Source organism: Sorex araneus, chromosome 5 (genome assembly GCF_027595985.1).
Source record: "Sorex araneus isolate mSorAra2 chromosome 5, mSorAra2.pri, whole genome shotgun sequence".
In the NCBI taxonomy this organism is placed as follows: Eukaryota; Metazoa; Chordata; class Mammalia; order Eulipotyphla; family Soricidae; genus Sorex; species Sorex araneus.
Genome location: NC_073306.1, coordinates 84180146 through 84204411, shown reverse-complemented (window position 1 = coordinate 84204411; position 24266 = coordinate 84180146). Strand labels below are relative to the sequence as shown.

The window sequence follows — 24266 nt, the reverse complement described above, 5'->3', positions numbered from 1 at the left end:
GGAGTGAGAGAGGCGTGTCTGTTCCCCTCCCGGGCCGCCGGCTTCCGCCCCAGCGGGATCTGTCACAACTGGATAGGTGGAAGAGCAGGTTTCCCAGCCGCGCTGGGCTGCGTTGGCACTATGGGTACCCGGAGGGCCGCACACCGGGCCCCGGCGGGCCGAGCCTCCCGCCCCTGCTGCTCCCTGCTGGCCCTTGCCCCTGGGGTCTGAGACCCCCCTTTCTTCCTCTCGGATGGCACCTGCACCCCGGAAGCCGCCTTTCCAACTGTGGCTGGCTCGAGGGTAGGTGAGATTGGTCACTCTGGGGTCGGAGGTGCTGCAGGTGCTGTGTAGAGGGACGGGGAGGTGGGTCAGGGGCGGATGTCGAGGGAACTGCTGGGAGGCAGGTGGGCACACTCTGCCCTGGCCTAAGCAACTCAGGCCCTGCTCCCCGCTGGCCCCGGGGAGAGGCTGGACGGGCTGGCCAGGCCTGGCGGGCGGCATGGGTCAGGGGAGGGCAGGGCGGGTGTGAGGCCCAGAGAGTCACAGAGGTGCCGTGACGGGCGCGTCGGGCTGGAGAGGCTGTGTTGGAGGGCAGGGAGCTGGCCCTGCCGGGACCCAGCAATGTGCTGGACTCTGGACTCCCGGAGGAGGCCGCCAGCAGGCAGCTGGGAAGCTTCCTGAGACGATCCCGGAAGGCAGGGCAGGAGGGGAGTGCGAGGTCAGCCTGAGCCGTGATGGAAAGGAGAGGCTGGTCCTAAGAGGAACTGGGACCCCCCCGCCCCTCCTCGGCACTCGCCTTCACACTTCTGCCGCCCGGGGCTCGCCCATTGGTCCCCGAGGGGGATGTGGTGAGGACTTGCTCACCCCAGCCTTCCCCTGTTTCCCCAGTGCCAGCTGCTGACGGCTGCCCGCTGAGCATGGCCCTCCCTGCCCTGGGCCTCGACCCCTGCAGCCTCCTGGGCCTTTTCCTCTTCCAGCTGCTCCTGCAGCTGCTCCCGCCAACCACGGCAGGGGACGGGGCACAGGGACCTGTGCCCAGGGTCAAGTTCCACGCAGGTAAGAGAATGCTGGGCAGGTGGCCGTGGGCACTGAGCTGGCGGTGGGTGGAAGAAGGAGACAGGAAGTGAAGGGAGAGGGGCAGGATGAAAAGGAGATGGCCAGAGAGACAGGGGGCAACTGGACTGAGAAGGGGGGGAGAGAGAGGGAGAGACAGAGGCGGGGGGGGAGAGGGAGAGGGAGAGAGAAAGAGAGCGAGAGAAAGGTAGAGAGACAGAGAGAGAGAAAGAGAGGAGGGAGGGGAAAAGAGAGGGAAAGAGAGACAGGTACAGAGAGACAGAGAGAGAGAGAAGAGGGAGACAGGAGAAGGGAAGAGGGGGAGGTAGGCAGGGAGACAAAGGGGAGAAAGAGCAGGTGGCGGCAGAGAGTTACAGCATGAAGGCGTGAGGGGTGAAGCACAGGGGTGAGGGTGTGTTGGGTGAAGCACAAGGGTGAGGGTGTGCATGGTGAAATGTAGGGAGTAAGAGTGTGTAGGGTGAAGCGCAGGGGTGAGGGTGTGCGGGGTGAAGGGCAGGAGTGAGGGTTTGTGGGGTGAGGTGCAGGGTTGGAGAGCAGGGATGAGGGTGCGGAAAGGAGAGGTGCTGCCCCAGCACCGGCCCGGGACTCTGAATTTGGTGACTTTTTTTCTATTTTGGTTTGTTGCCCACACCTGGCTGTTCTCAGTGCTGACTCCTGACTCTGTGCTCAGGAATCACTCCTAGAGGGGCTCTGGGGACCATATGTGGTGCCAGGATCAAACCTGGGTTGGCTGCGTGCAAGACAAGAGCCCTACCCATTTGTACTATCACTCGGGCCCCTGGTGATTTTTTTTTTTTTTTTTTGCTTTTTGGGTCACACCCGGCGATGCAAAGGGGGCACTCCTGGCTCTGCACTCAGGAATTACCCCTGGCGGGGCTCAGGGGACCATATGGGATGCTGGGAATCAAACCCGGGTCGGCAGCGTTCAAGGCAAATGCCCTACCCACTGTGCTATCACTCCAGCCCCCCCGGTGATTTTTTATTTCCTCTTGAAATGTCACTGTCACCTCTGGGCCCCCAAGCCCCTAAGTGAGTTCCCCCCGGGGCTCCTAAAGCTAAGGTCAGAGCTGGAGGCCACAGCAGGCTGGTGCCAGGCAGAGGTCAAGCTGGAACGCCTAGTGCAGGACAGCAGCCCAGGGTGGAGCCTCAGGGTTGAGGGCTTGTCACCTGGGGACAAGGCAGAGGGGAACCTGGGCAGGAGCGTTGTTGTTGTTTTCCTTTTTGGGTCACACCCAGCGATGCTCAGGGGTTGCTCCTGGCTCTGCACTCAGGAATCACTCCTGGCTGTGCTTGGGGGACCATATGGAACGCCAGGGATCGAACCTAGATCGGCCACGTGCAAGGCAAATGCCCGACCCGCTGTGCTATCGCTCTGGCCCCACCAGGCAGGAGCTTAGCTTTGGCACCTTTCCAGCTGACCTGGTCAAGGCAATGCGTGATGCCCATTGGTGGGGCAGCGCGAGCACCTGTCATGGGGGTGCCAACAGGGCCCAGACTTAGCCCCCCTACCCATGCACACCACAGGGCATCCACTTCCCCAGCTCCTCCCTCCGTCCCGACCCCTAAAAGGAAAGAGTCCGTGTGTCCAGCTCCCCCAGAGTGTGCGTCTGTTTGAGGGATGCCTTCCCCAGCGTGAGTCCCAGACAGGATCAGGCCCCCCTGCAGCGCCCACCCCCCGGCCCCCACACCTGCTCACACGCCAGCCCACGATGCTCTGCACAGAACTTTCCTCTCTGGGGGTGGCCACGTCCTGCGGTAAGAGGAGGAAGGAAGTGGGGCTGGTGAGTGGGACCCCATGGCTTCCGGTCTGTGCCGAGCCCGCCGATAGCTGCCAAAGCCTTCTGCCCATCAGCCCCTGTCCCCGCCCCATAAAGGCAGCCCTAGGCCTGGAGCACCTTTAGTGGGGCTCACTTGGGGTCCTGCCCTTTCATCTGTCTGTGGGTGCAGACCCCCATCCCCAGCTCCAGGCTGTTATTACCACCTCCCACCCATCTCACTACTGTGGGCAACGCACACAGTTCTTGGGGGGCCTGCCAGCAGGCGCAGTGGCAGGAACCACCGCCAAGAGCTGGTGGTTCAGCTGCCAACGCCCAGGGAGTGCTCTCTGCCAACTCCCCCAAACCCACTCTGGTCACACTTGGAGAAGATCCACTTTGCCCACAAGCTTCCTGTTACTCACCTGCAGGGGATGGACGCAGGGGGCTCAGCCTCTTCCATCAGAAAGACCTCCAGGATTTCGACACCCTGCTTTTGAGCAGTGATGGTGGCACCCTCTATGTGGGGGCGCGAGAGGCCGTGCTGGCCTTGGACATCCAGGATCCAGGGGTGCCGAGGCTCAAGAGCATGGTAAGGAGGTCAGGGACAAAGGGCAGGTGCTGGGGGTGAGGAGGGGCGGCAGCTGGCCCGGGCCTGCAGTCTGGGCCGCCTGGGCGATGAATAGCTGAGCAATTGGTGTTATTTATAATTGGCAATAATCAGCAGTTCCTGTCTTATTTATGTATCTGGTCCAGTAACAGACGAGAAATGCCAGAGTGGCCTCACCATGCCTCCCACACTGCTGGGTGAATGACAGTCATTGTTGAGTGGCTGAGAGGCACATCACTGATGTGGAGAGAAACACTGATTCAAAGTGTATCAATAATATGATCCCCGCCCACTCGGAGAAAGCCCTGAACCTGGGTGTGAACAGCCGGGGAAGGCAGAGAAGGACAGAAAGGGGGGATGGGGGAGCAGGGACCAAGAGCTCATCATGGGGGGCGCATTTCTCTGCAGGCCACCTGCTTGCCTGGGGTCCCAACTCAAAAGTCAGATTCTGGAGCTGGAGGTGGCTCCGTGGCAGAGCTCCTGTCTTTTCTGTGTGGGGCCCTGGGTTCCATCCCCAGGCTGGGAAGGGAAAAAGGCAGGTGTGAGCCAGAAATGGACATTTCATTTTGTTTTGTTTTTTATTGGGGTGTGTGTGTGTGTGTGGGTGTGTATGTGGGTGTGTGGGTGGGTGTATGCACAATACAGCATTGCTCGGGGCTTGTTCCTGGTACTGCATTCGGGAATCACTCCCAGCTGGGCGCGGGGGACCCTGAGGTGGGGGGCTGGGGACATCGGAGATCGAACCTGAGTCCTGAGGTGGTTCAGAGTTGGAGGCGTCAGAGGTGGTCATACCTAACCCATGTCTCTGTAACCCATCTGATCCCATAAATCATCATGGGGTCTGGGGCTTACACTCCTGAGCCAAGGAGGTGATAACCACCCCCACCCCAACCCCCCCCCGCCAAAAAACTGGAATTCAGGACCCGCCATTGCATTTCATCTCCTCTTTCCCACTTCCTGCTTCAGATACCCTGGCCAGCCAGTGACAGGAAAAAGAGCGAATGTGCCTTCAAGAAGAAGAGCAATGAGGTGAGTGGGTGGGAGGGGGCTCGGCAGGGGGTGCAGGGGCCCCCAGAGCTGCTCTGGGAGACAGGAGAGGCACTAGCCTGTGGGCTGATGCTAAGCTCTGTCCGGGTATCGAGGGGCCCTCAGGCAGTGCTCTGAAGGCTTGAACTCTAACTCCCACCCCCAATCGAAAAATGCTTTTTTTTTTTCTTTCTTTCTTCTTTAGCCATACCTGGTCATCTCAGGGTTGGTACTCCTGGCTCTGAGCTCAGGGAAACTCCTGGCAGGGCTCAGGGGACCCTATGTGGTGCTGGGGACTGAACCTAGGTCAGTTGCGTGCCTTACCCACTGTCCTGTCTCTCTGGTCCCCAGACACAGTGTTTCAACTTCCTTCGAGTCCTGGTCTCCTTCAACACTACCCATCTCTATGCCTGCGGTACCTTCGCCTTCAGCCCTTCCTGCACCTTCATTGTGAGTTCCCTAGCTCCCCCTCCCAGGCCCTACCCACCTTCTCCACTCTGGGACCCTGGGAAACCCTGCCAGAGACCGGGCCTTGGCGTCTGACATCCCTGATTTCCATTTCCCTCCTCCCTCACACCCTGCATTTTTCCCGATGTGAGACTGCCGTTTTGGCCCCTCAGCTCCTTTTCCCCACCCCTTACCCCCCCACTCCAGGAACTCCAAGATTCCAACTTGCTGCCCATCTCGGAGAACAGGGTCATGGAGGGGAAAGGTCAAAGCCCCTTTGACCCCGCTCATAAGCACACAGCTGTCCTGGCAGGTGAGCATCAGGCCTTGGCCTCTGTGACGTACAGGCTCCCATGGTAGACGGGAGGCCGGGCCTCAGGAGATGGAGAGTGGAGGGGCATACAGAGTCAGGAGGGCTGGTCTCGGGCCCAGGAGAGGCCTCGCAGCCAGGAATCCCTTTACCCAGCGAGTAGGCCTCTTGCTAGAATTGGAGGGCCTTGCCTTCCTTTGACATGAGCTGTTACATTGTACCTGGCTTCCCGGAGGTGATAGTCTTTTGTGTGGGACACGGAAAGACAGCTAGATGGGGAGAAAAGAAGTTTCATGCAGGAAAGTAGGACCCAAGGTGCGGAAACAGAGGCGCCATCACCTTTGGTGATGAACAATACTGCATGGCAAGTGGTTCAACTGGGTATCTGGAGGAGGGGACTAAAAAAAAAGTGAGAGAAGGGCTGGAATGATAGTACAGCAGGGAGGACACTTGCCTTGCACACAGTCGACCAGGGTTTGACCCCTAGCATCCCATATGGTCTCCCAAGCTCGCCAGGATTGATTCCTGAGTGCAGAGATAAAAGTTACCCCTGATCACCACTGGGTGTGGCCCAAAAGCAAAAAACAAAAACAACAATAATAAAAAAAAAAAAAAAGGAAGCTGGTAAAGTGCTCAAGCTACAGAAAACCACAGGGCTAACCACTCCCTAATGGCAGGAGGACCTAGGAGGGATGCTCAGTGGGGGATGGTAGCTGGGCTTGGGTTTGGGGGGAGGGCGCTGAACTCACAAAGGGGAGAAACGGCTGTGAACGCCGCCCCTTTCCCCTGCCCTAGATGGGATGCTCTATTCTGGCACCATGAATAACTTCCTGGGCAGTGAGCCCGTCCTGATGCGCGCACTGGGACCCCAGCCTGTCCTCAAGACCGACAATTTCCTCCGCTGGCTGCAGCGTAAGTGCCCAGACACTGCCCCCTCCCCTCTCGGGCTGAGCCCTTGGCCCGGCGCCGGAGACCTGGCGCTTGAACGGCTATTAATTCCTTCCGCTCCCTTTTGTGGAGGGCGTATTGTGTGCGAGGCATTACCCTTAGGTTCCGGGGTACAACAGGGAAGAAGACAAATATCCCCTTCTCTTGCAACTTGCAGCTTACGTAAATAAGTTAACCAGTTGGCTGGGATCCTCCTCCCCATGCCGCAAGGCCACCCCTAGGCCAGCTGCGGGATTCCAGGCATCCTCCTGGGGTCTTCAGCTGCAACCCAAGGCATGGGGGTGTCCCAGGCCACCCCCAGGCTCAGTGCCTGTGCTTGTCCGCCCCACCCCCGCAGCCGACGCCTCCTTCGTGGCCGCCGTCCCTTGGACAGATGTCGTTTACTTCTTCTTCGAGGAGACCGCCAGCGAGTTCGAGTTCTTCGAGAGGCTGCGCACGTCTCGCGTGGCCCAAGTCTGCAAGGTGGGCGGTCTGGGCGGGGGGGCGGAGCTGGCCTCAGACGAGCCAATGGGGAGACGGTAGAGGCGGGCCGAGCGCCGAGGGCCCAATGGCAGCGGGGCAGGGGGGCGGGGACTCGCGGGCCGGGAGGTGGGGAGGCGGAGGGTCCCCTCTTGAACTCCGCCTGTGCCCCTAGAATGACGTGGGCGGTGAAAAGCTGCTGCAAAAGAAGTGGACCACATTCCTGAAGGCCCAGCTGCTCTGCGCCCAGCCGGGACAGCTGCCCTTCAATGTCATTCGCCACGCGGTCCTGCTCTCCGCAGACGCCTCCGCTGAGGCCCAGGTCTTTGCCGTCTTCACCTCTCAGTGGTGAGTTTCTGCAGAACGTGGGGTGGGGGGAACTGGGCATCCCCGGCCCAGGCTGGGCTGCTTTGACTGGCCAAGAGGGCAAGAGACTGACCTTAATTGAGTGCATACTTTGCATTCTCATCAGAATATGGTTGTGGGGCAAGGGTCGGCTCAAAAGGCTGAATGCATGCGCTGCAAACAGGCAGAAGGCACAGGATTTGATCCCAGGCACCCACCAGGAATGACTCCTGAGCACTGCAACCCCCCCATAAAAAAAAAAAGAAGACATTTGGGGCCTGATAGTATAGCAGGCAGGGTGTTTGCTTTGCATGTGGTCTACCTGGGGCTGATCCTGGAAACCCCAGGTGGTACTTGAGCCTTGCCAGGAGTGATCCCTGAACACAGAGCCAGGAGTAAGCCCTGAGCATCACTGGGTGTGGCAAAAAAAAAAAAAAAGGCACTTGTTCATCAGCACTTCTCAGGAACTTGACTCATGCCTCTTATGTAAATGTGAAAAATCATGCTCAGAGAGGTTCTTATTAGTCTATAGGAAGCAGCTTACCAAAGCCAAATATGAAAGTGAAACGAAGAGCTGGAGCTGGAGAGAGAGTACAGAGTAGAATCTTGACTTGATTGTAGTGGACCCAGGTTTGATTCTTGGCACCGCAATGACTCCCCCAAACACCGCTAGGAGTGATCCCGTAACACTGAGCACTGCTGGGTATAACTCTAAAACAAAGAAAAGTAAAAGGAATAATGTGAAATGGACTCAACAGAGGAGTGGGAATAGCAGGCAAGTAAGAGAATCCAGGGGTGGAGTCAGTGCAGCGCCTATGGCTGTTGAGCTCCTGGCTCAGTCATTCTTCAGCTCGGAGCGGAGGGAAAGATTCAGTGGCCTGAGCTGGAAAGGAAGCAACTGCTTGAAGGCTGCAGAAGACTCACAGTTTGCTTGAGGGTCCACCATCTGGTCTGTCTCCACTTATACACCTGCTGATGGGCGTCAGGGAAGAGCTGGTGTCCACAGCCTCCAGAGCTTAGGACAAGGTGTGCCTCGGGTCAGAGAGAACAAGGGAGGGACTTGCCCTTGCCTTACATGTGGCCAACCCAGATTCAATCCCCAGGATCCCATATGGTGTCCCCAGCACTGCCAGGAATGATCCCCGAGTGTAGAGCCAGAGCCGGGTGTGGCCCCCTAAAAAGAGAGAACTAGTAGACAGACCTGTTATCTCTACAGACCGTGGCTGGGGGCAAGCATAGTACAGTGAGTGGGGCATTTGCCTTGCATGCTGCAGGCCCGAGCTTGATCCCTGGCATCCAGTATTGTTCACAGAACCCCACCAGGATTCAGCCCTGCGCTCCATTGAGTGTGGCTCAAAAACAAAAAGAATAAAAACAAAAACCGAACAGCCAGTTGGAGCCAGAAGAAACAAATTCAGCCAAGTTGGGCTCTGCTTGTACCCTAAGAACTTGGGACTAGGGTGGGGCCAAAGGAGGGTTTACCCAAAGCCCTGCCATGATCTGTGCACCAACCCTCATGGTCATATAATAGCTACAGGGTTGGAGGACAGGTGGGAGAGGGGCCTGAGAGCCCTGATGAGGGTTTGGGGGACACAGGGTAGAGGGTGGCCTCCTGGGACAGCGGGCAGTCACACACAATGTCCCCTTCTCCCTGGCTCTCCCCAGGCAGGTTGGCGGGACCAGAAGCTCTGCTGTCTGTGCTTTCGCGCTTAGCGACATCCAGAGTGTGTTTGAGGGCAAGTACAAGGAGCTGAACAAAGAGACATCCCGCTGGACCACGTACGGGTTCCCGGACATCAGCCCCCGGCCTGGCAGTGTGAGTACCAGCCCTCTCAGCAGCGTCCAAACCCAGAGACAGAAGCTGCTATTCTGGGTGATGAATAACTGATAAATATCATGGTGCTCCCTCCTGGGTCTATCAGAAAGTCTGAGATCACTGACTTTCTGTACCTGATCTGTTGCTCAGATACCCTCCTGGTTCCACAGCCCCACTGCCACAAGTGGCCAGTTCTGTCCCATACATAGAGTGTCCCTCACCCCTCACCAAGGGGTCTGCTAAATACCTGTTTTATTGTGTTCCTGTTTTGGTAGTATCTATTGAATTCCTATTTTTTTTTTTTGGTGCGGAACCATAATCTGCAGTGCTAGGGTTTGGGGATCAGGTGGTGCCAGGGACTGAGCTGGCCCCTCTGTGTGCATCGCGTCAGCTCCAGCTCTTTAAACTCTCTCTGGCCCCTAATTCCCATTCTGGAAGGTGGGGATGTAACTGTGTTCTTCTTTGTTGTTGTAGGGTTTTTTGGTTTTGGTGTTTGGTTTTGTGGTCACATCCGGCAATACTCAGGGCTTTCTCTTGGCTCTGTGCGCAGGAATCATTCCTGATGGGACTCAGGGGACCCTATGGGTTGCTGGGATTCACCCCAGAGTTGCAGTGCCCACAGCTACATGCTAGCAGGAGCCTTAACCTTTGTGTTATCTCTCCAGCCCCTGTGACTATGTTGTTTTTTTTTTTTTTTTTGCTTTTTGGGTCACACCTGGCGATGCACAGGGGTTACTCCTGGCTCTGCATTCAGGAATTACTCCTGGCGGTGCTCAGGGGACCATATGGGATGCTGGGAATTGAACCCAGGTCGGCCTTGTGCTTAGGCAAACGCCCTACCCACTGTGCTATCGCTCTAGCCCCTGTAACTGTGTTTTTGTTCTACCACCAATTCCGCCAGATTGGGCTACAGCAGGAACTGTTTTGAGACATCCCTTTCCAAATCTGTGTTCAGTGACATTATGTAGGTAGCTTGGAATGGACCATAGTAGGACTGTAGAGTGGGGAAGTCAGCCAGTACAGACCAGGGTCTGCTACTGCACATCCCCCAGCATTGCTTTACATTTAAATCAGATTTTGTGTGTGTGTGTGTGTGTGTGTGTGTGTGTGTGTGTGTGAGAGAGAGAGAGAGAGAGAGAGAGAGAGAGAGAGAGAGAGAGAGACTGGGACGCCTGGCAGTGTTTGGGGATTACTCCTGGCTCTGTGCTCAGGGATCATTCCTGGCAGTGCTTCTGTGCAGTACCAGGGATGAATCAAGGCTTTGCTGTGTGTGAGGCAAGTGTGTAAGTGTGTTCCCCACTGATCTGGCTCTCCAGCCCTCTAAGTTCTCATTTTTTGTTCAGTTCCCATTTCGGGTTCAGTGATCTCAGACTTCCTGATAGACCCAGAGGTTTTCTCGTAGTTTCTCATTCTTGGAAATCCCTCCCAGGCCTGAGATCTGCAGTGGTGCAGATTTCTGTCATTCAGGACTCCCCATCCTTGTGACTTGGGGCATCCCCTTCTCTCTCTATATATTGCTCTTACTTCTGTGTGCTGTGGTTTCTTCTCCTCTTCTCTTTCCTGTGTGATTGTGAAGAGCATTGCTCACACATCCTTGCCTGCATTGTTCCCACTCTGTTGGGTCATGGTGATTGCCAAGAGTCACACTCTTCATTTGTGTGGTTCTGGAACATGCCTGGTTGCTGCATGGATGGAAGGAGAGAACAGAGAGAACAGGGTTACAGCGCTTGCCTTGTGTGCAGACAACTTGGGCTCATCCTTTGTATACCGTAGGTCCTCTGGTCTCTGTCAAGAATGATCCCTGAGCACAGAGCCAGGAGGGGGCCCTGAGCATAGTCATGTGTGACCCCTTACAAAACTTAGGAGCCAGTGTGATAGTAAAGCAGATAGGGCATTGCCTTGCATGTGGTCTACCTGGGTTAGATCTCCGACATCCCTTATGGTCCCCCAAGCACTGCCAGTAGTGATCCCTGGCAGGAGAAAGTCCTGAGCACAGCTAGGTGTGGCCCCAAAACAAAAACAAAACAAAAATCAAAAAGAGCAAACTTGTGGGGCCAGATAGCAGGTAGGGTGTTGGCCCTGCATACAGTTACCCATGTTCAATCCCCAGCATCCCCCCAGCACCGCCAGGAGTAACGCCTAAGTGCAAAGCCAGGAGCAACCCCTGAACATCGCTGGTGTGACCCAAAAGGCATTTAAAAAAAAAGAATACAGAAAGGAAGCTTGTAAGGCCCAGGACCAGAGTGCCTACACTCTCATAGCCCTGCTGGCCGGGCTCTGTACCCATCACACTCTGTGGCACCCGGGAACCCAATGCTTTACTGCACACTTAAACAAGCAAGTGTTCCAAGCTTCCGAACCTATTCCCTGGACACCTCCTTCTTTAGGGGGGCTTTGAGCCACACCCAGCAGTGCTTAGAGGGCCCTATTGGTCTCAGTGACCTAACCCTGGTCACGCATAAGGCAAGCACCTTCCCCGCTGGCCTGTCTCTCCAGCCCAGCCACTTTGCTCTACCTTGTTCTGTATGTCAGTGTTGCTGTCGAGAAGCCCAAAGCTATTCTGATTCCAAACTCTTTGAATAAACCTTATTCTTTCTCACTGGGATCCTGTAGTTTGTTTGTTCCTTTTTTCTTGGAAGGTGGAGTCTGGGGATTTTCCCCCCTGAAATTTCATGATGTTGTGCTCTGCTGAAACTGTTCAATTTTCTGCTGAAACTGTTAGATAAATTATCTCAACATAAGACACTGGAAACTTAGTTTCTTCAGTTCTATGAGGTTTTCCTTAACTGTTCACTTTTGTACTCCTTTCCTCCTTTTAAAGCCTTTGCTTTTGTTCTGTTATTCTGCGGTGTCTCTTTGAGTTTTGATCAAAGTCTTTTTTGTTTATTTTGTTTTGTTTTTCTGGTAGACTCTTGAGCTTCGAATATTTCTTTTATAAAAAGTCTATAGAGGGGCTAGAGGGATAACACAGCGGATAGGGCATTTGCCTTGCATGCGGCCAACCTGGGTTCAATTCCCAGCATCCCATATGGTCTCCCGAGCACCGCAAGGAGTGATTCCTGAGTGCAGAACCAGGAGTGACCCTGAACATCACTGGGTGTGACCCAAAAAAGCAAAAAAAAAAGTCTATAGAGGGGCCAGAGTGATAGTACAGTGGATAGGGTGTTTGTCTTACGTGTGGCCAACCCAGGTTCAATCCCCAGCGTCCCATATGGTCCCCAGAGTGTCGCAAGTAGTGATTCCTGAGTGCAGAGTCAGGAGTAGCCCCTGTACATTGCTGGGTGTTACCAAAAAAAAACCAAAAAAATAAAGATTCTAGAGTTAAAAGATAAAAATTACAAATACCAAGATAATAGACCTTCATACATCTATCAAACAGCTTCAACTCAAAGACCGAGTATGTGACCAACCAGATTCAATCACCTGAACCCCATATGGTCCACTGAGCACCTCCAGGAGTGACCCCTGAACTCAGAGCCAGGAATAAGCTCTGAGCACAGAACAAAACACAAACACAATGAAAGGTCAAAAGAATCTGTTTCGGGGCTGGAGTGATAGCACAGCGGGTAGGGCGTTCGCCTTGCACGTGGCTGACCCCGATTCGATTCCCAGCATCCCATATGGTCCCCTGAGCATGTCCAGGAGTAATTCCTGAGTGCAGAGCCAGGAGTGACCCCTGAGCATCGCCGGGTGTGACCCAAAATGCAAAAAAAAAAAAAAAAAAATTAACCTGTTTCATCTCTATCCCATCCACCACCCTCATTATTTCATTGAATCGAACATGAGCATATGTTCCGCCCTGCGCTCTCTCCAGTCTCCGCATCATCTTGGAGCGGAGTCCAAGCCTATCCTTTCATCTCCATTAGCTTCCCGTGTGATTTCAGAGCCAGGAGCGGGCTTCCTTGTGGCGGTCGGGCCTGGGAGCTGGGAGCTGGGACCCAGCACGCTTAGCTCGCCTGTGGGTTGTGAGCAGAGTCTGCTGCGTGCCTCTCACCTCGCCTGGCGAGCTGCTGGCAGGCCTGCTGTTGCTTGGCGCACTCCCGCCTGTCTGCCTTCTCTGTCTGTCTCTCTCCATTCTCCTGTAAGGACCCAGCTCACTGCATGGGAGGTCCCCATAGCCCAGAATGATCTCATCTCATCTCAAGGCCTATACTTATGTCTTCAAAGATTTTTTTTTTTTTGCAAGTAGTGACATTCCTCGGTTTTACTGTTTTGTTTGATTTTGTTTTTGGGTCACACCCAGTGGTGCTCAGGGCTCATTCCTGGCAGTATTTGGGGACCATATGGGATGCTGTGGATTGAACTTGGATTAGCCATGTAAAAGGCAAGTGCCCTAATAACTCCACTGTTGCTGTGACCTCATACTCTCTCTCTCTTTCTATATATATGTATATATACATATATATACACATATATATAAATGTATACTTATATATCTATATGCACTGTAGCATTGTCATCCCATTGTTCATTGATTTGCTTGAGCAGGCACCAGTAACGTCTCCATTGTGAGACTTGTTGTTACTGTTTTTGGCATATCGAATACACCACGGGTTGCTTGCCAGGCTCTGCCATTTGGGCGGGATACTCTTGGTAGCTTGCCAGGCTCTCCGAGAGGGACAGAGCAATCGAACCCGGGTTGGCCGCGTGCAAGGCAAACGGTTCACCCTACCCACTGTGCTATCGCTCCAGTCCATATATCTATCTATCTTCTATCTATCTATATTTATTTTGCTCTTTTGGTCATACCCAGCATTGCTCAGAGGTTACTCCTGGCTCTGCACTCAGGAATTACTCCTGGCAGTGCTCAGGGGACCATATGGGATGCTGGGAATTGAACCCAGGTCGGCCTTGTGCTTAGGCAAACGCCCTACCCACTGTGCTATCTCTCCAGCCACAGTCTCCAGCCCATCTTTTATCTTTTTCAGTCTCTATGTTCCCTTTCCATCTTTTTCCCTCTTGCAGCTGATTTGTCGTATCCAGACTTCTTTCTTTCTCTTTTTTATGGTGCCCGAGAGTGAACTCAGGGCCTCACACATGTGAGGCAAGCACTGTACCACTGGGCCACATTCCCTGTGCCCTGCGGTCTGGATCTTGATGAACACTGATGGAGTTTGAGCATTTCTGTAGCTGTTGGTCTAGACTCCCAGAGGAGGAAGTGGGTTTGGGTGGGTGAGGCTGTTTCATGTGGCTCCTCGCCTCCCCTCCAGGCAGTGCACTCTTTTCTCTGCAGGAAGGAACAACTGCTCTTTCCTGTGGTTTTTCCAGCTAATAATGGTTTATGCTGCTGCCTCGGTTTCTGGTGTACAGCTTTTCAGCATCTCACCGTTGCAGCTGTGCCCATCACACCAGAGGCACCAAATGTTCAGTTACCTGCGACCAGTGGCCCTCCGGCCTCCCTCCTCCTTTGTAGCCGACATTCCGTTGTCAGTATCTAAGGGCTGGATGCTTTGGTTTGGGCGTTGTCAGCTTTGTTTCTTTATAGTTCACAAGTGAGTGAAATCATATGGAGTTTGTCTTGCTTCTTGTAATTTATTTCACTGAGCAGATTGCCCCCAAGGCCCACATCTGTGTTGTTGCAACTGGCAAGATTTTATTTATTTTTTTTTCATACTGGAGTCGTCTTTTGAACCAAATTGGAGAATAGGAACTATTTCTTTTTTTTTTTTTGATTGATTTGTGTCAGATCTGGCAGACTTCTGGCTCCATTTTCAACAGTGTTCGGAGGCTCTTGTATTGTTAGGGAGAGAATAACAACAACAAAAAGAATTAATCATATTTTATTTATCTATTTTGGCTTTTGGACCATGCCCTGCAGTGCTTGGGGCTTACTCCTGGTCCTGAGCTCAGGGATCACACCTGGAGGGCCCAGGGGACCCTCTGGTATACCAAGGATTTAGATGTACCAGGGGTCAGCCACCTGCAAGGAAACTATGTTTTCTTCTGGATCATCTCTCCAGCCCCTTGGTTTGGATTTTGAACACACCCAGTAGTACTTGGTAGCTACTCCCTGCAATGTGCTCAGGACTCACTCCCAGAGGTGCTTAGGAGAACCAACTGGTGTCAGGGATCGAACCCAAGCCTCATGCTATACACAGCTGTGCCATGTGCTATACAAGGCAAGTGCCATGCCCACAACTGAGCCTAGCTCAATTCCTGGAATCCCATATGGTCCCCCAAGCACCACCAGGAGTAATTCCTGAGTATAGAGCCAGGATTAACCCCTGAGCATCACCGGGTGTGGCCCAAAGACAAAAAAAAAAAAAAAGCATGTAAAGCATGTGCTCAACCTGGGGAGCTTTCTGTAGCCCCTAAAGCACGTTTTCAGAAAAATATATGCACCCCAATTGTTTGCTGCACCATTATTTGCAGTATATATAGAAACAGATTCATATAAGTTCCCATCAGCAGGTGACCGAGCAGCTGTCATGGGTCCGAGACGCTCATAGGTTCAAGCTTTGTGGGGATTGTGCTGGTTGCAGGTGGGACACAGGATTTGAATTCATGGCCTTATGTTTGCAGGGCAGGTGTCCTCACCTCTGCATTCTCAACCACAACATTTTTTTTCCTTTTATTTTTTTCAGCTTGCAGGCCACACCTGCCCAGTGCTCAGGGGCTACTCTTGGCTTGGCACTTGCCCCTAGAGGTGCTCAAGGGACCATGTGGTACCGGCAATTGAACCCAGGCCTCCTGCCAGGAAAGCAGGTGCCCAGTCTTGTGAGCATGTACTTTATATGCATGAGGCCTGGGTTCAGGGCCTGACACCAGCTGGTTCTCCTAAGCACCTCTGGGAGTGAGTCCTGAGCACATAACAGGAAGTAGCCACCAAGCACTACTGCGTGTGGCTCAGAATCCAAACGAAGGGGCTGGAGAGATGGTCCAGACAAAGGGCGGATGCTTTGAAGGTGGCTGGCCCATGGTACATCTAAATCCCTGGCACTACAGGGAATGGCAAAAAAAAAACCAAAAAAAAACCCTTTTGTTTATTTGTTTATTTTTGATTTGAAGCCACACCCAGCAGTGCTCAGGGGTTACTCCTGGCTCTGTGCTCAGGGATCATTTTTGGCAGACTCAGGAGAAATATGGTAAAAGGGTTAAATGCCTTGCCTTACGGCCAACCTGGGATGGATCCTGGTACCCCATAGGACTCCCTGAGTCCCACCAGGAGTGATTCCTGAGTGCAATGCCAGGATGCCAGGAGTAAGCCCTGAGCACAGCTGTGTATAGCCCAAAAACTCAAAAAAGAAAAAAAAATTCCTTTGGGGGTCGGAGTAAGCTCTAAAGGCTGAGCACAGGCTTTGCATGTGGTCAGCCAGGATTTCATCCCCCGCACCACATGGTCCCCTGCCCGGAAAGACCCTGAGCAGTGAGCTGGGAGTAGCCCCTGAGCACTGCGGGCTGTGTGAATCTCCTCCCCCCGTCACTTTGGGAGGAAGCCGGAGTGAGCTCCTTCTGGCAGCGCAGGAGAGACAGCTGTTGCTCTGCCGGTGAGGAGATTACAGCTCTGAGGTGAAGCCCCTTGTCCGGGGGACACAGCTGGTTGGTGACAGTTGGGGCTGGCCGCAAGACAGGAGGGGGACAAGAACGTGACCAGAGGCCAGGGCTGGGTGCCGGTGTTGGCAGGGCTGTGAGGCAACAGCCGGTGCAGCCCCCTCATTGCATGTGTGCCCAGAACGGAGAGGGGCGTCTCCCGAAGTCGTGCCTCGAGTTCCTGCTGTGCCGTGATGAGACGCGTTCTCTCCAGTCACTGGTTCTCACAATGAAGCTTCACCCCTGGGGGACACTGGGAGGGTGTGGAAGCAGCCTCTGCCATTGGGGGAGCATTTGTTTATTTGCTCACTCCAGGCTGATTTTTTTTTTTTTCTTTTTGGGTCATACCTGGCGATGCACAGGGGTTACTCCTGGCTCTGCACTCAGGAATTACTCCTGGTGGTGCTTGGGGGACCATATGGGGTGCTGGGAATCAAACCCGGGTCGGCTGTGTGCCAGGAAAACGCCCTATCTGCTGTGCTGTCACTCCAGCCCCCCCACAGCCCCCCCACTTGATTTCTTTTTGAAGTAAGATAAGGACTTTTTTGTTTGTTGGTTTGGTTTTGGGGCCACACTCAGTGGTGCTCAGGGTTTACTCCTGGCTCTGCACACAGGAATCACTCCTGGTGGGCTCAGAGACCATATGGGATGCAGAGATATTTTTTTAAATTATTATTAAATTTTCCTGATCTTATTTAGACACCATGGTTTACAAAGTTGCTCATGGTGATTTGTTACAGGCATCCATATCCCAATACCAATCCCACCACCATTATCACCTTCCTCCACCGTTGTCTCCATTTTCCCAGTTTCCCCCAAGCCTGTCCCCATAGCAGGCCCACAATAATTTTTTTGTGTTGCTTATTACCACTAACTGGTTAACAGGATGATTACAAAATATTTCTGTAGAAGAAAATTTGTGAAAGTTGTTGTATCTCCCCATGCGCACATGAAGTCTTTGAGGGTTTCCTAAGCTATTGTTGCAAGTTAAATCTTCTGTGTTAATGTTCTGTTAGTCAAGATTGGTTGGCTTCGGGGCCGGAGCGATAGCACAGCGGGTAGGGCGTTTGCTTTGCACGCGGCCGACCCGGGTTCAATCCCCAGCATCCCATATGGTCCCCCAAGCACTGCCAGGAGCAATTCCTGAGTGCAAAGCCAGGAGTAACCCCTGAGCATCGCTGGGTGTGACCCAAAAAGAAAAAAAAAAAAAAAGATTGGTTGGCTTCTATGTTACATGGGAGGCCAGAGCTGGATCCAGGATGGGCCTTGTGCAAGGCAACCACCTTACCTGTTGTACTATCTCTCTGGCCTCAAAGCAAGATAGTTTTTTGTTTATTTGGGGGTTTTATTTTATTTATTTATTTTTTCTCTTTTTGGGTCACACTGGCTCTGCACTCAGGAATTACTCCTGGTGGTGCTTGGAGGACCATACGTGATGCTGGGAATCAAACGCGGGTCGGGGGCTGGAGCGATAGCATAGTGGGTAGGGCGTTTGCCTTGCACACGGCCAACCCAGGTTCGATTCCCAGCAACCCATATAGTCCCCCGAGCACTGCCAGGAGTAATGCCTGAGTGCAGAACCAAGAGTAACCCCTCTGCATTGCTGTGTGTGACCTAAGGAAAAAAAAAAAACTGGGTCTGCTGTGTGTAAGGCAAACACCCTACTCGTTGTGCTATTGCTCCAGCCCCGCAAGATAGTTTTTACTGGATGAAACTTACTTAGAAGGATGTCGTGCCAGGGCGGGGGGTGGGGGTGTGCCGGGCAGAGGACAGGAATAGCCGCTCAGGAGAGCTTGAACTTGAAAGAGCAAACATGCGAGGAAACAGATGAGCAAGTGAGACACACGTTCAAGGGAGAAAATGGACTTGAAGAGCAAGCTAAAATTTCTTTTAAATTTATGACACACACGGGCTGGGGTTGAGAACTAGGCAGCTCCAGGGGGGCACAGGGCCTGTCTGGCATGTGGTGCTGGGGACTCAGCGTGCGGACGGGAGAAGGGGGAGTCGGAGAGGAGATGCTGACCACCTGCCTCCCCCACTCCCAGTGTTCAGCAGGCCCTTTCTCTGATAAAGCCTTGACCTTCATGAAGAACCATTTCCTGATGGACCAGAAGGTGGTGGGGCGCCCCCTGCTGTTCAAGGCAGGTGTGGAGTACACGCAGCTGGCTGTGGAGAAGGCGCTGGGCACCGAGGGGCACAGCCACCTGGTCCTGTACCTGGGCACAGGTGAGTGAAGGCAGCAGCCTGGGGCAGGGAGTCAGCTGGTGGGGGTGGGCTTGAGCCAGTAGCCAGACATTTCCCTGGCCCCCCTGCTGTGTGCCTGCGGGTGTGTGTGTGCGTGCAGGAGCCTCCTGGTGCCTCAGGGAGAGCTGTTTATCACAAAGGGGCAGGGCGCCTTGTGAGGGGCGAGTGGCAGCCTGGGCACAGAGCTCTCCTGCAGCACGTTGGCCTGTGAAGGGCACCCAGAAAGGCAGTGCCAGCATTGCTGTGTTGCTGTGATTATTTTTGCTGTTGGGGGTGGATCCAGGGTGTCACACGTGCAAAGCAAGTGCCCTCCTGCTGGCCCCCTACTGGACTCAAGGACTCCAGCAAGGACCAGCTGGAGTGGGCAGAGGGGCACTGACAGCAGGCACAGAGAGGGCAGGAAGCCTGGCACCAGGCAGGGAGGGGCTGATGCTGGCGCCTCAGCTCCCCCACTGGGTCAGGGTGGGGGGTGGGTTGGGGGCATCCCGCTGCAGGGATGTGTCGAGGCTTCTGGGAAGCAGGAGTGACCAGAGCTGAGTAGGAAGAGTCCAGGTGGGGTGTGGAGCCGCTGCGGCAGATATACTTGAGCCTGAGTTAAACAAATCTACCAGGGTTATTCTTTTTATTTCTTTACTATGCCCTGCTAGTTCTTCATGACTAAAATATGTTGTCAGGGACTGGGAAAGCTTTAAAAGATAGTACATTCATTCATTCATTCATTCATTCATTCTTTTTTGGTTGGGGCCACACATGGTGGAAACCTGGTGCAGTTATGTGTAAAACAAGAACCTTACTCATTATAGTATTGCTCTGGGCCTAAAGGATGGATGTTGATGTTTTTGTTTGTGGTCCAAAACAAAAAATAAAACAAAATGTAAAGGGGTGTGTATGTGTTTGTGTGCGTGTGTGTGTGTGTGCGTGTGTGCGCGCGCAGGCTCAGGGCTAACTCCTGGCTCTTCGCTTAGGCCCTATGTGTTGCTGTGATCAAACTGGGTCAGCTGCATGCAAGTCCGGCTCCTTACTCGCTGTAGTATCTCTCAGCAGTGCCCAAGAACGTGCAGTTTGCAAAGGAAGGCTAGAAGGGCCATGAATTGCAAGGCCTTTGTACCTGGCACAGTTCAGAGGAGCTTCCTGGAAGGTGGAGGGGCTTCAGCAGTCAGTCAGTTGAGCACTTGCTTTGTGGGCCTGATGCCCTGACACCGGGACTGGCACTGCCAAAAGAAACCACAGAAGAGCCTTTTCCTGGGTTCAGAATGAGATAGCACATCGGATAGGGCATTTGCCTTGCATGCAGCCAACCTGGGTCCGATCCCCAGCATCCCATATGGTCCCCCGAGGGCCGCCAGGAGTGATTCCTTAGAGCAGGGCCAGGACACCCTGAGTATCACTGGGTGTGACCCAAAAAGCCAAAAAATATTTTCTTTAATTTAAAATAAAAGCCTTCCCGCTGCAGGGGAGGCCAGTGGAGTTGGGGGCTGCGCGGGGACATGGGTGCAGGGAGTCCAGGCCTGCTCTCTGCCCTAGCCACCGGGTCCCTGCACAAGGCCGTGGTGAGCGGGGATGGCGGTGCGCACCTGGTGGAGGAGATCCAGCTCTTCCCGGAGCCCGAGCCCGTGCGCAACCTGCAGCTGGCGCCCTCCCAGGTAGGACCGTCCTCGGGGTGGGGGGGCCTGGGCGCTGCTGGCGGTGCTGAGCTTTGCGTCTCCCTCATAGGGCGCCGTGTTTGCAGGCTTCTCCGGAGGCATCTGGAGGGTTCCCCGGGCCAACTGTACTATCTACGAGAGCTGTGTGGACTGCGTCCTTGCCCGGGACCCGCACTGTGCCTGGGACCCACAGGCCCGCACCTGCAGCCTCCTGCCCAGCCCCATCCCGTGAGTGCCTGTCTCCGACGCTCTCCCCAGCCTCGCTCCTGAACCTCTGCTGGCCCGCAGTGGGCTTCTGGGGCGGGGGGGGGGGGAGGGGGTTGTTTGTTTATCATGCTGGGGATCGAACCCAGGGCCTCACACAGGTAAGGCAGTGCTGGACCTCAATGAACCGGCTCCAGCCTGCCACCCTGCACTCTCTGTTTTTGTTTCTGTTTTGTTTTTATATTTAGCTTTGGGGCCACCCCCTGAAGGTGCTCAGGGGTTACTCCTGGCTCTGTGCTCAGGGACTATGCCTGACTGTGTGACAGGAGTGCTCATAGCTAGCAGTGCTCGGTGGGACCGTATACAGTACCTGGGATTTGAGGCGTGGTCACAGTTAAGACGTCCACACGCTGCCCATTGTCCTGTCCTATCTCTCCGGCCCTATCTCTCAGGCTCACCCCTGCCCCCCCTGCCCCTCCTCTGTATTAGAGCTTCTCCTTTTCCCGCCTTCTCAGGACTTCCTGGAAGCAGGATATGGAGCATGGGAACCCTGACTGGGCATGCGCCAGTGGTCCTAGGGGCAGGAGCCGGCCCCCTCCGAGACTCCCCCAAATCAGTGAGTGTGGAACCGGGGTGGGGGGTGTGCAGAGACGCAGGAGGACTCACTAACAGGAGCAGGCGATAGTCTCTTGATTTCCTCCCCCCAGCTTGAGACTGAGCATGGGGTGTTGGGGTTTGGGGTACAGCGTGGAGGGGGAGGAACCATTGCAGAGATTTGGGATTGGGGTGACCTTCGCCTTAATGGGAACGTCAGAGTTGGGCGAGGTGGGTCTGGGGAAGGGCTCGGAGGTGAGTGTGGGAGAGGAATCACAAGTCAAGTTCAGAGAGACTGGAGACATTTCCCCTGCTTCAGCTCATTACTCTTTTGCTTCCCTGCAGTTAAAGAAGTTCTGGCCGCCCCCAACTCCCTCCTGGAGCTCCCCTGTCCCCATGTCTCGGCTCTGGCCTCATACCGCTGGACTCACGGGCCCAGCCAGGTCCCTGAGGCCTCGTCCGCCGTCTACAATGGCTCCCTCTTGCTGCTGCTGCGGCCCGGGCTGGGAGGCCTCTACCAGTGCTGGGCCACTGAGAATGACTTCTCCTACCCCGTGGTGTCCTACTGGGTGGACAGCCAGGACCAGTCTCTGGCTCTGGACCCCGAGCTGGCCGGGATTCCCCGGGAGCGTGTGGAGGCCCCGCTGACCAGGGTAGGCGGTGGGGCCTCCCTGGCTGCGCCGAGGTCCTACTGGCCCCACTTCCTCACAGTCACCGTGCTCCTGGCCCTGGTGCTCTCCGGAGTCCTCATCCTCCTCCTGGCCACCCCTTTGGGGGCCCTCCGAGCGCGGGGCAAGGTCCAGGGCTGTGGGACACCGCCGCCGGGAGAGAAGGCCCCTCTGAGCAGGGAGCAGCACCTCCAGAGCCCCAAGGAACACAGGACCTCGGTCGGGGACGTGGACGCAGACAACAACCGCCTGGGTGCGGAAGTGGCCTAGATGGCAGGCGCGGCGGGGCCGTCCCAGGCTGGCGTGGGCGCTGGGGCAGCGGCCAGAGCCCGTGGGAGCAGCACAAGGACCATCTTTCTCCCAGAGAGAACTCTGGCTGGGGCTCCTGAGCATGCCCCCAGGTGGGCCACAGCCCGCCACGGGAACAGCTGGGCTGGGCAGCTGCCAGGCCTGGGCCTCTGCAGGCGCTGCCGCATCTTTCCTCCAGAGGCGGATTACTCCATCCTAAATCTCCACCAGGACCTGCGGGGATGAACGCCAGCTCCGGAATCACTGTCGGAAGAGCGCCGGAGGCGGTCCAGGGCTGCAGGCACTTGCCTCGCAGGCAACTGGCCCCGTTCATATCCGGCACCATTTAGTGGTGCTCCTCAGGAGAGATTCCAAGTGCAAGCCAGGAGGAAGCACCGAGCACCAGCAGTGGCCCCAGAAACACACACTGGCAAAATCTGTAGGGCCAGAAAGACAAAACAGGGGTTAAGATGCTTGACTTGCACCTGCCTGACCCAGGTCTGATTCCTGGCAAAACACAGAGTCCCCCAGCACTCCAGGAGTGATCCCTGAGTGCAGAGCCTGGAGTAAGCCCTAAGCACTGCTGGGTGTGACCCTCCACACCCACCCACCCACCCGCCCACATGCACAAAGAAAGAAACAGCTGCTCCCGGGGCCACTGGGGCCGGCGGCCACCTTGATGGTAGCATTCCCAGGCTGCAGTGAGGGTCCAGGTCCTCAGAGCTTCTGAGCTCTTTCCTGAAGTCGGCACCTTCCCTGTGCTTCAGGCCCGCCCTGGAATAAGATGCTCTCTCCTGTCTACGTGGCAGGACACCTGATGGGTTTCTCTGAGCCTGGTCCCTTCCTTTTCACCCGATTCACCTCACCACCTCTCACGCCACCCCCCTTTGGTTCTAAGATTCAGAAAACTGCTTGGCACTGTTTATTTTAAAATTTTTTTTAGAGGGGGCCACACCCAGTTGGTGCTCAGGGCTTACTCCTGGCTCTGTGCTCAGGGATCACTCCTGGCAGGGCTCGGGTACCATATGGGGTTCCAGGGATTGAAACCGGGTCGGCCGCATGCAAGGCAGGTGCCCCACTTGCTGTACTATTGCTCTGGCCCCAGACATTTTACTCGGGTTTTTTTGGGGGGAGGGGGTTGTTGTTGTTGTTTTAGTCTTTTGGGCCACACCTGGTGGTGCTCAGCGGTTACTCCTGGCTCTGCACTCAGGGATCACTCCTGGCAGGCTCGAGGGACCATATGGGATGCCGGGGATCAAACCCGGGTTGGCTGCATGCAAGGCAAGCACCCTACCCACTGTACTATCACTCTGACCCCAGACAGTTTATTTTTTATTAAAAAGACAAAATTAATGACTGGTGTGCTACAGAGTCTGCTCGCAGAGGGTAGTGGGGTTCGGGGAACAGCTGTAGGGGTGGGGACCTGACCCTAGCACTAGCTCTGGCTCTTTTCAGACCTCTAGAAAGGGCAAACTGCTAGTGTGTCCCTCAAACCTGGCCTTTGGGGGCACACGGGTACTGGTCAGCTTCAGTGTGGGCCTGCAGGCCAAGCCACAACTCCCCACAATGCCTCTGACTTCCCAGCCCTTCTTTGAGTTCAGTTCTGTCCCTTGCCCACTGCAGCCCTCTTGGATGGGATTTTTACACAGATATGCAGTATCTGTCACATCCCCTGCCACCTTTCCCCTCCCTCTTGCCCCGAGGGTCTCTGTCCATTTGCCAGCTAAGTCTGATCCATGCACTAGCCCTACCAGGTGGTTCTTGTGTGGGCCCTCTAGCCACTCCCTCATCTGTGAGCCCCACTTCAGCCTCCAGCTGCTCCCCAATATCCTGAGGCCTGCCCGGAGCAATCCCTGAGCACAGAGCCAGGTTAGACCTTTTAAACTCTTGGGGTTTGGCTCCCCACCACCAACCCCTGTGCTCAGGTGCGCCACTCCCTAAACTTACCCATAAGTCTGAGTTTCAGACTGACACCTTAACTGTAGGCCACCTTCCCACCCCATGACCATCTGACTCCTCACCACCCTTGTATGGTGGCTTCCTCTTAAATTCAAATAACTTCCTTGGAATGTGGTAAAAAGCGCCTCATACTAAACAGATCCTCCTCTGCCCTTAAGAGAACAGTTCTGTGGTGTTAGCTCGATGCATGTCATTGTGTAAGGGATTGAGAGATCATTTCCATCTTGCAAAATTTACAAGACTCTTAACCCACAGTCACTCCTCCTTTCCAGCCAGCCCCTGGCAGCCGGCTTTTCTCCTTTCTGTCTCAAGGGAGCTCTCGTCACCTCCAGAGTCAGATGCGACCAGCGTGTACTCAGGTCACT

The 24266-nt window shown here is 54.8% G+C and overlaps 1 protein-coding gene across 6 annotated transcripts in view; it reads left to right on the top strand.

The window, feature by feature from the left end:
- SEMA4A (semaphorin 4A) overlaps positions 1 to 23295 on the top strand; it is a 29255-nt gene extending 5960 nt beyond the window's left edge. For 3 of the 6 annotated variants that reach the window (XM_055139858.1, XM_055139859.1, XM_004619309.2), the window contains 14 exons: positions 871 to 1038; positions 3242 to 3402; positions 4387 to 4449; positions 4798 to 4896; positions 5101 to 5206; positions 5999 to 6115; positions 6489 to 6613; positions 6786 to 6958; positions 8621 to 8771; positions 18347 to 18527; positions 20070 to 20188; positions 20259 to 20416; positions 20908 to 21008; positions 21332 to 23295. In XM_055139858.1, the coding sequence (XP_054995833.1) occupies positions 900 to 1038; positions 3242 to 3402; positions 4387 to 4449; positions 4798 to 4896; positions 5101 to 5206; positions 5999 to 6115; positions 6489 to 6613; positions 6786 to 6958; positions 8621 to 8771; positions 18347 to 18527; positions 20070 to 20188; positions 20259 to 20416; positions 20908 to 21008; positions 21332 to 21924 (2286 nt within the window). In that variant the 5' untranslated portion in view covers positions 871 to 899 and the 3' untranslated portion in view covers positions 21925 to 23295. Of the gene's footprint in view, positions 1 to 260; positions 283 to 870; positions 1039 to 3241; positions 3403 to 4386; positions 4450 to 4797; positions 4897 to 5100; positions 5207 to 5998; positions 6116 to 6488; positions 6614 to 6785; positions 6959 to 8620; positions 8772 to 18346; positions 18528 to 20069; positions 20189 to 20258; positions 20417 to 20907; positions 21009 to 21331 lie in introns of those variants that run through there. The other 3 variants (XM_055139862.1, XM_055139861.1, XM_055139860.1) reach the window with 3 other exon arrangements.
- The last annotated feature ends 971 nt before the right edge of the window (positions 23296 to 24266 follow it).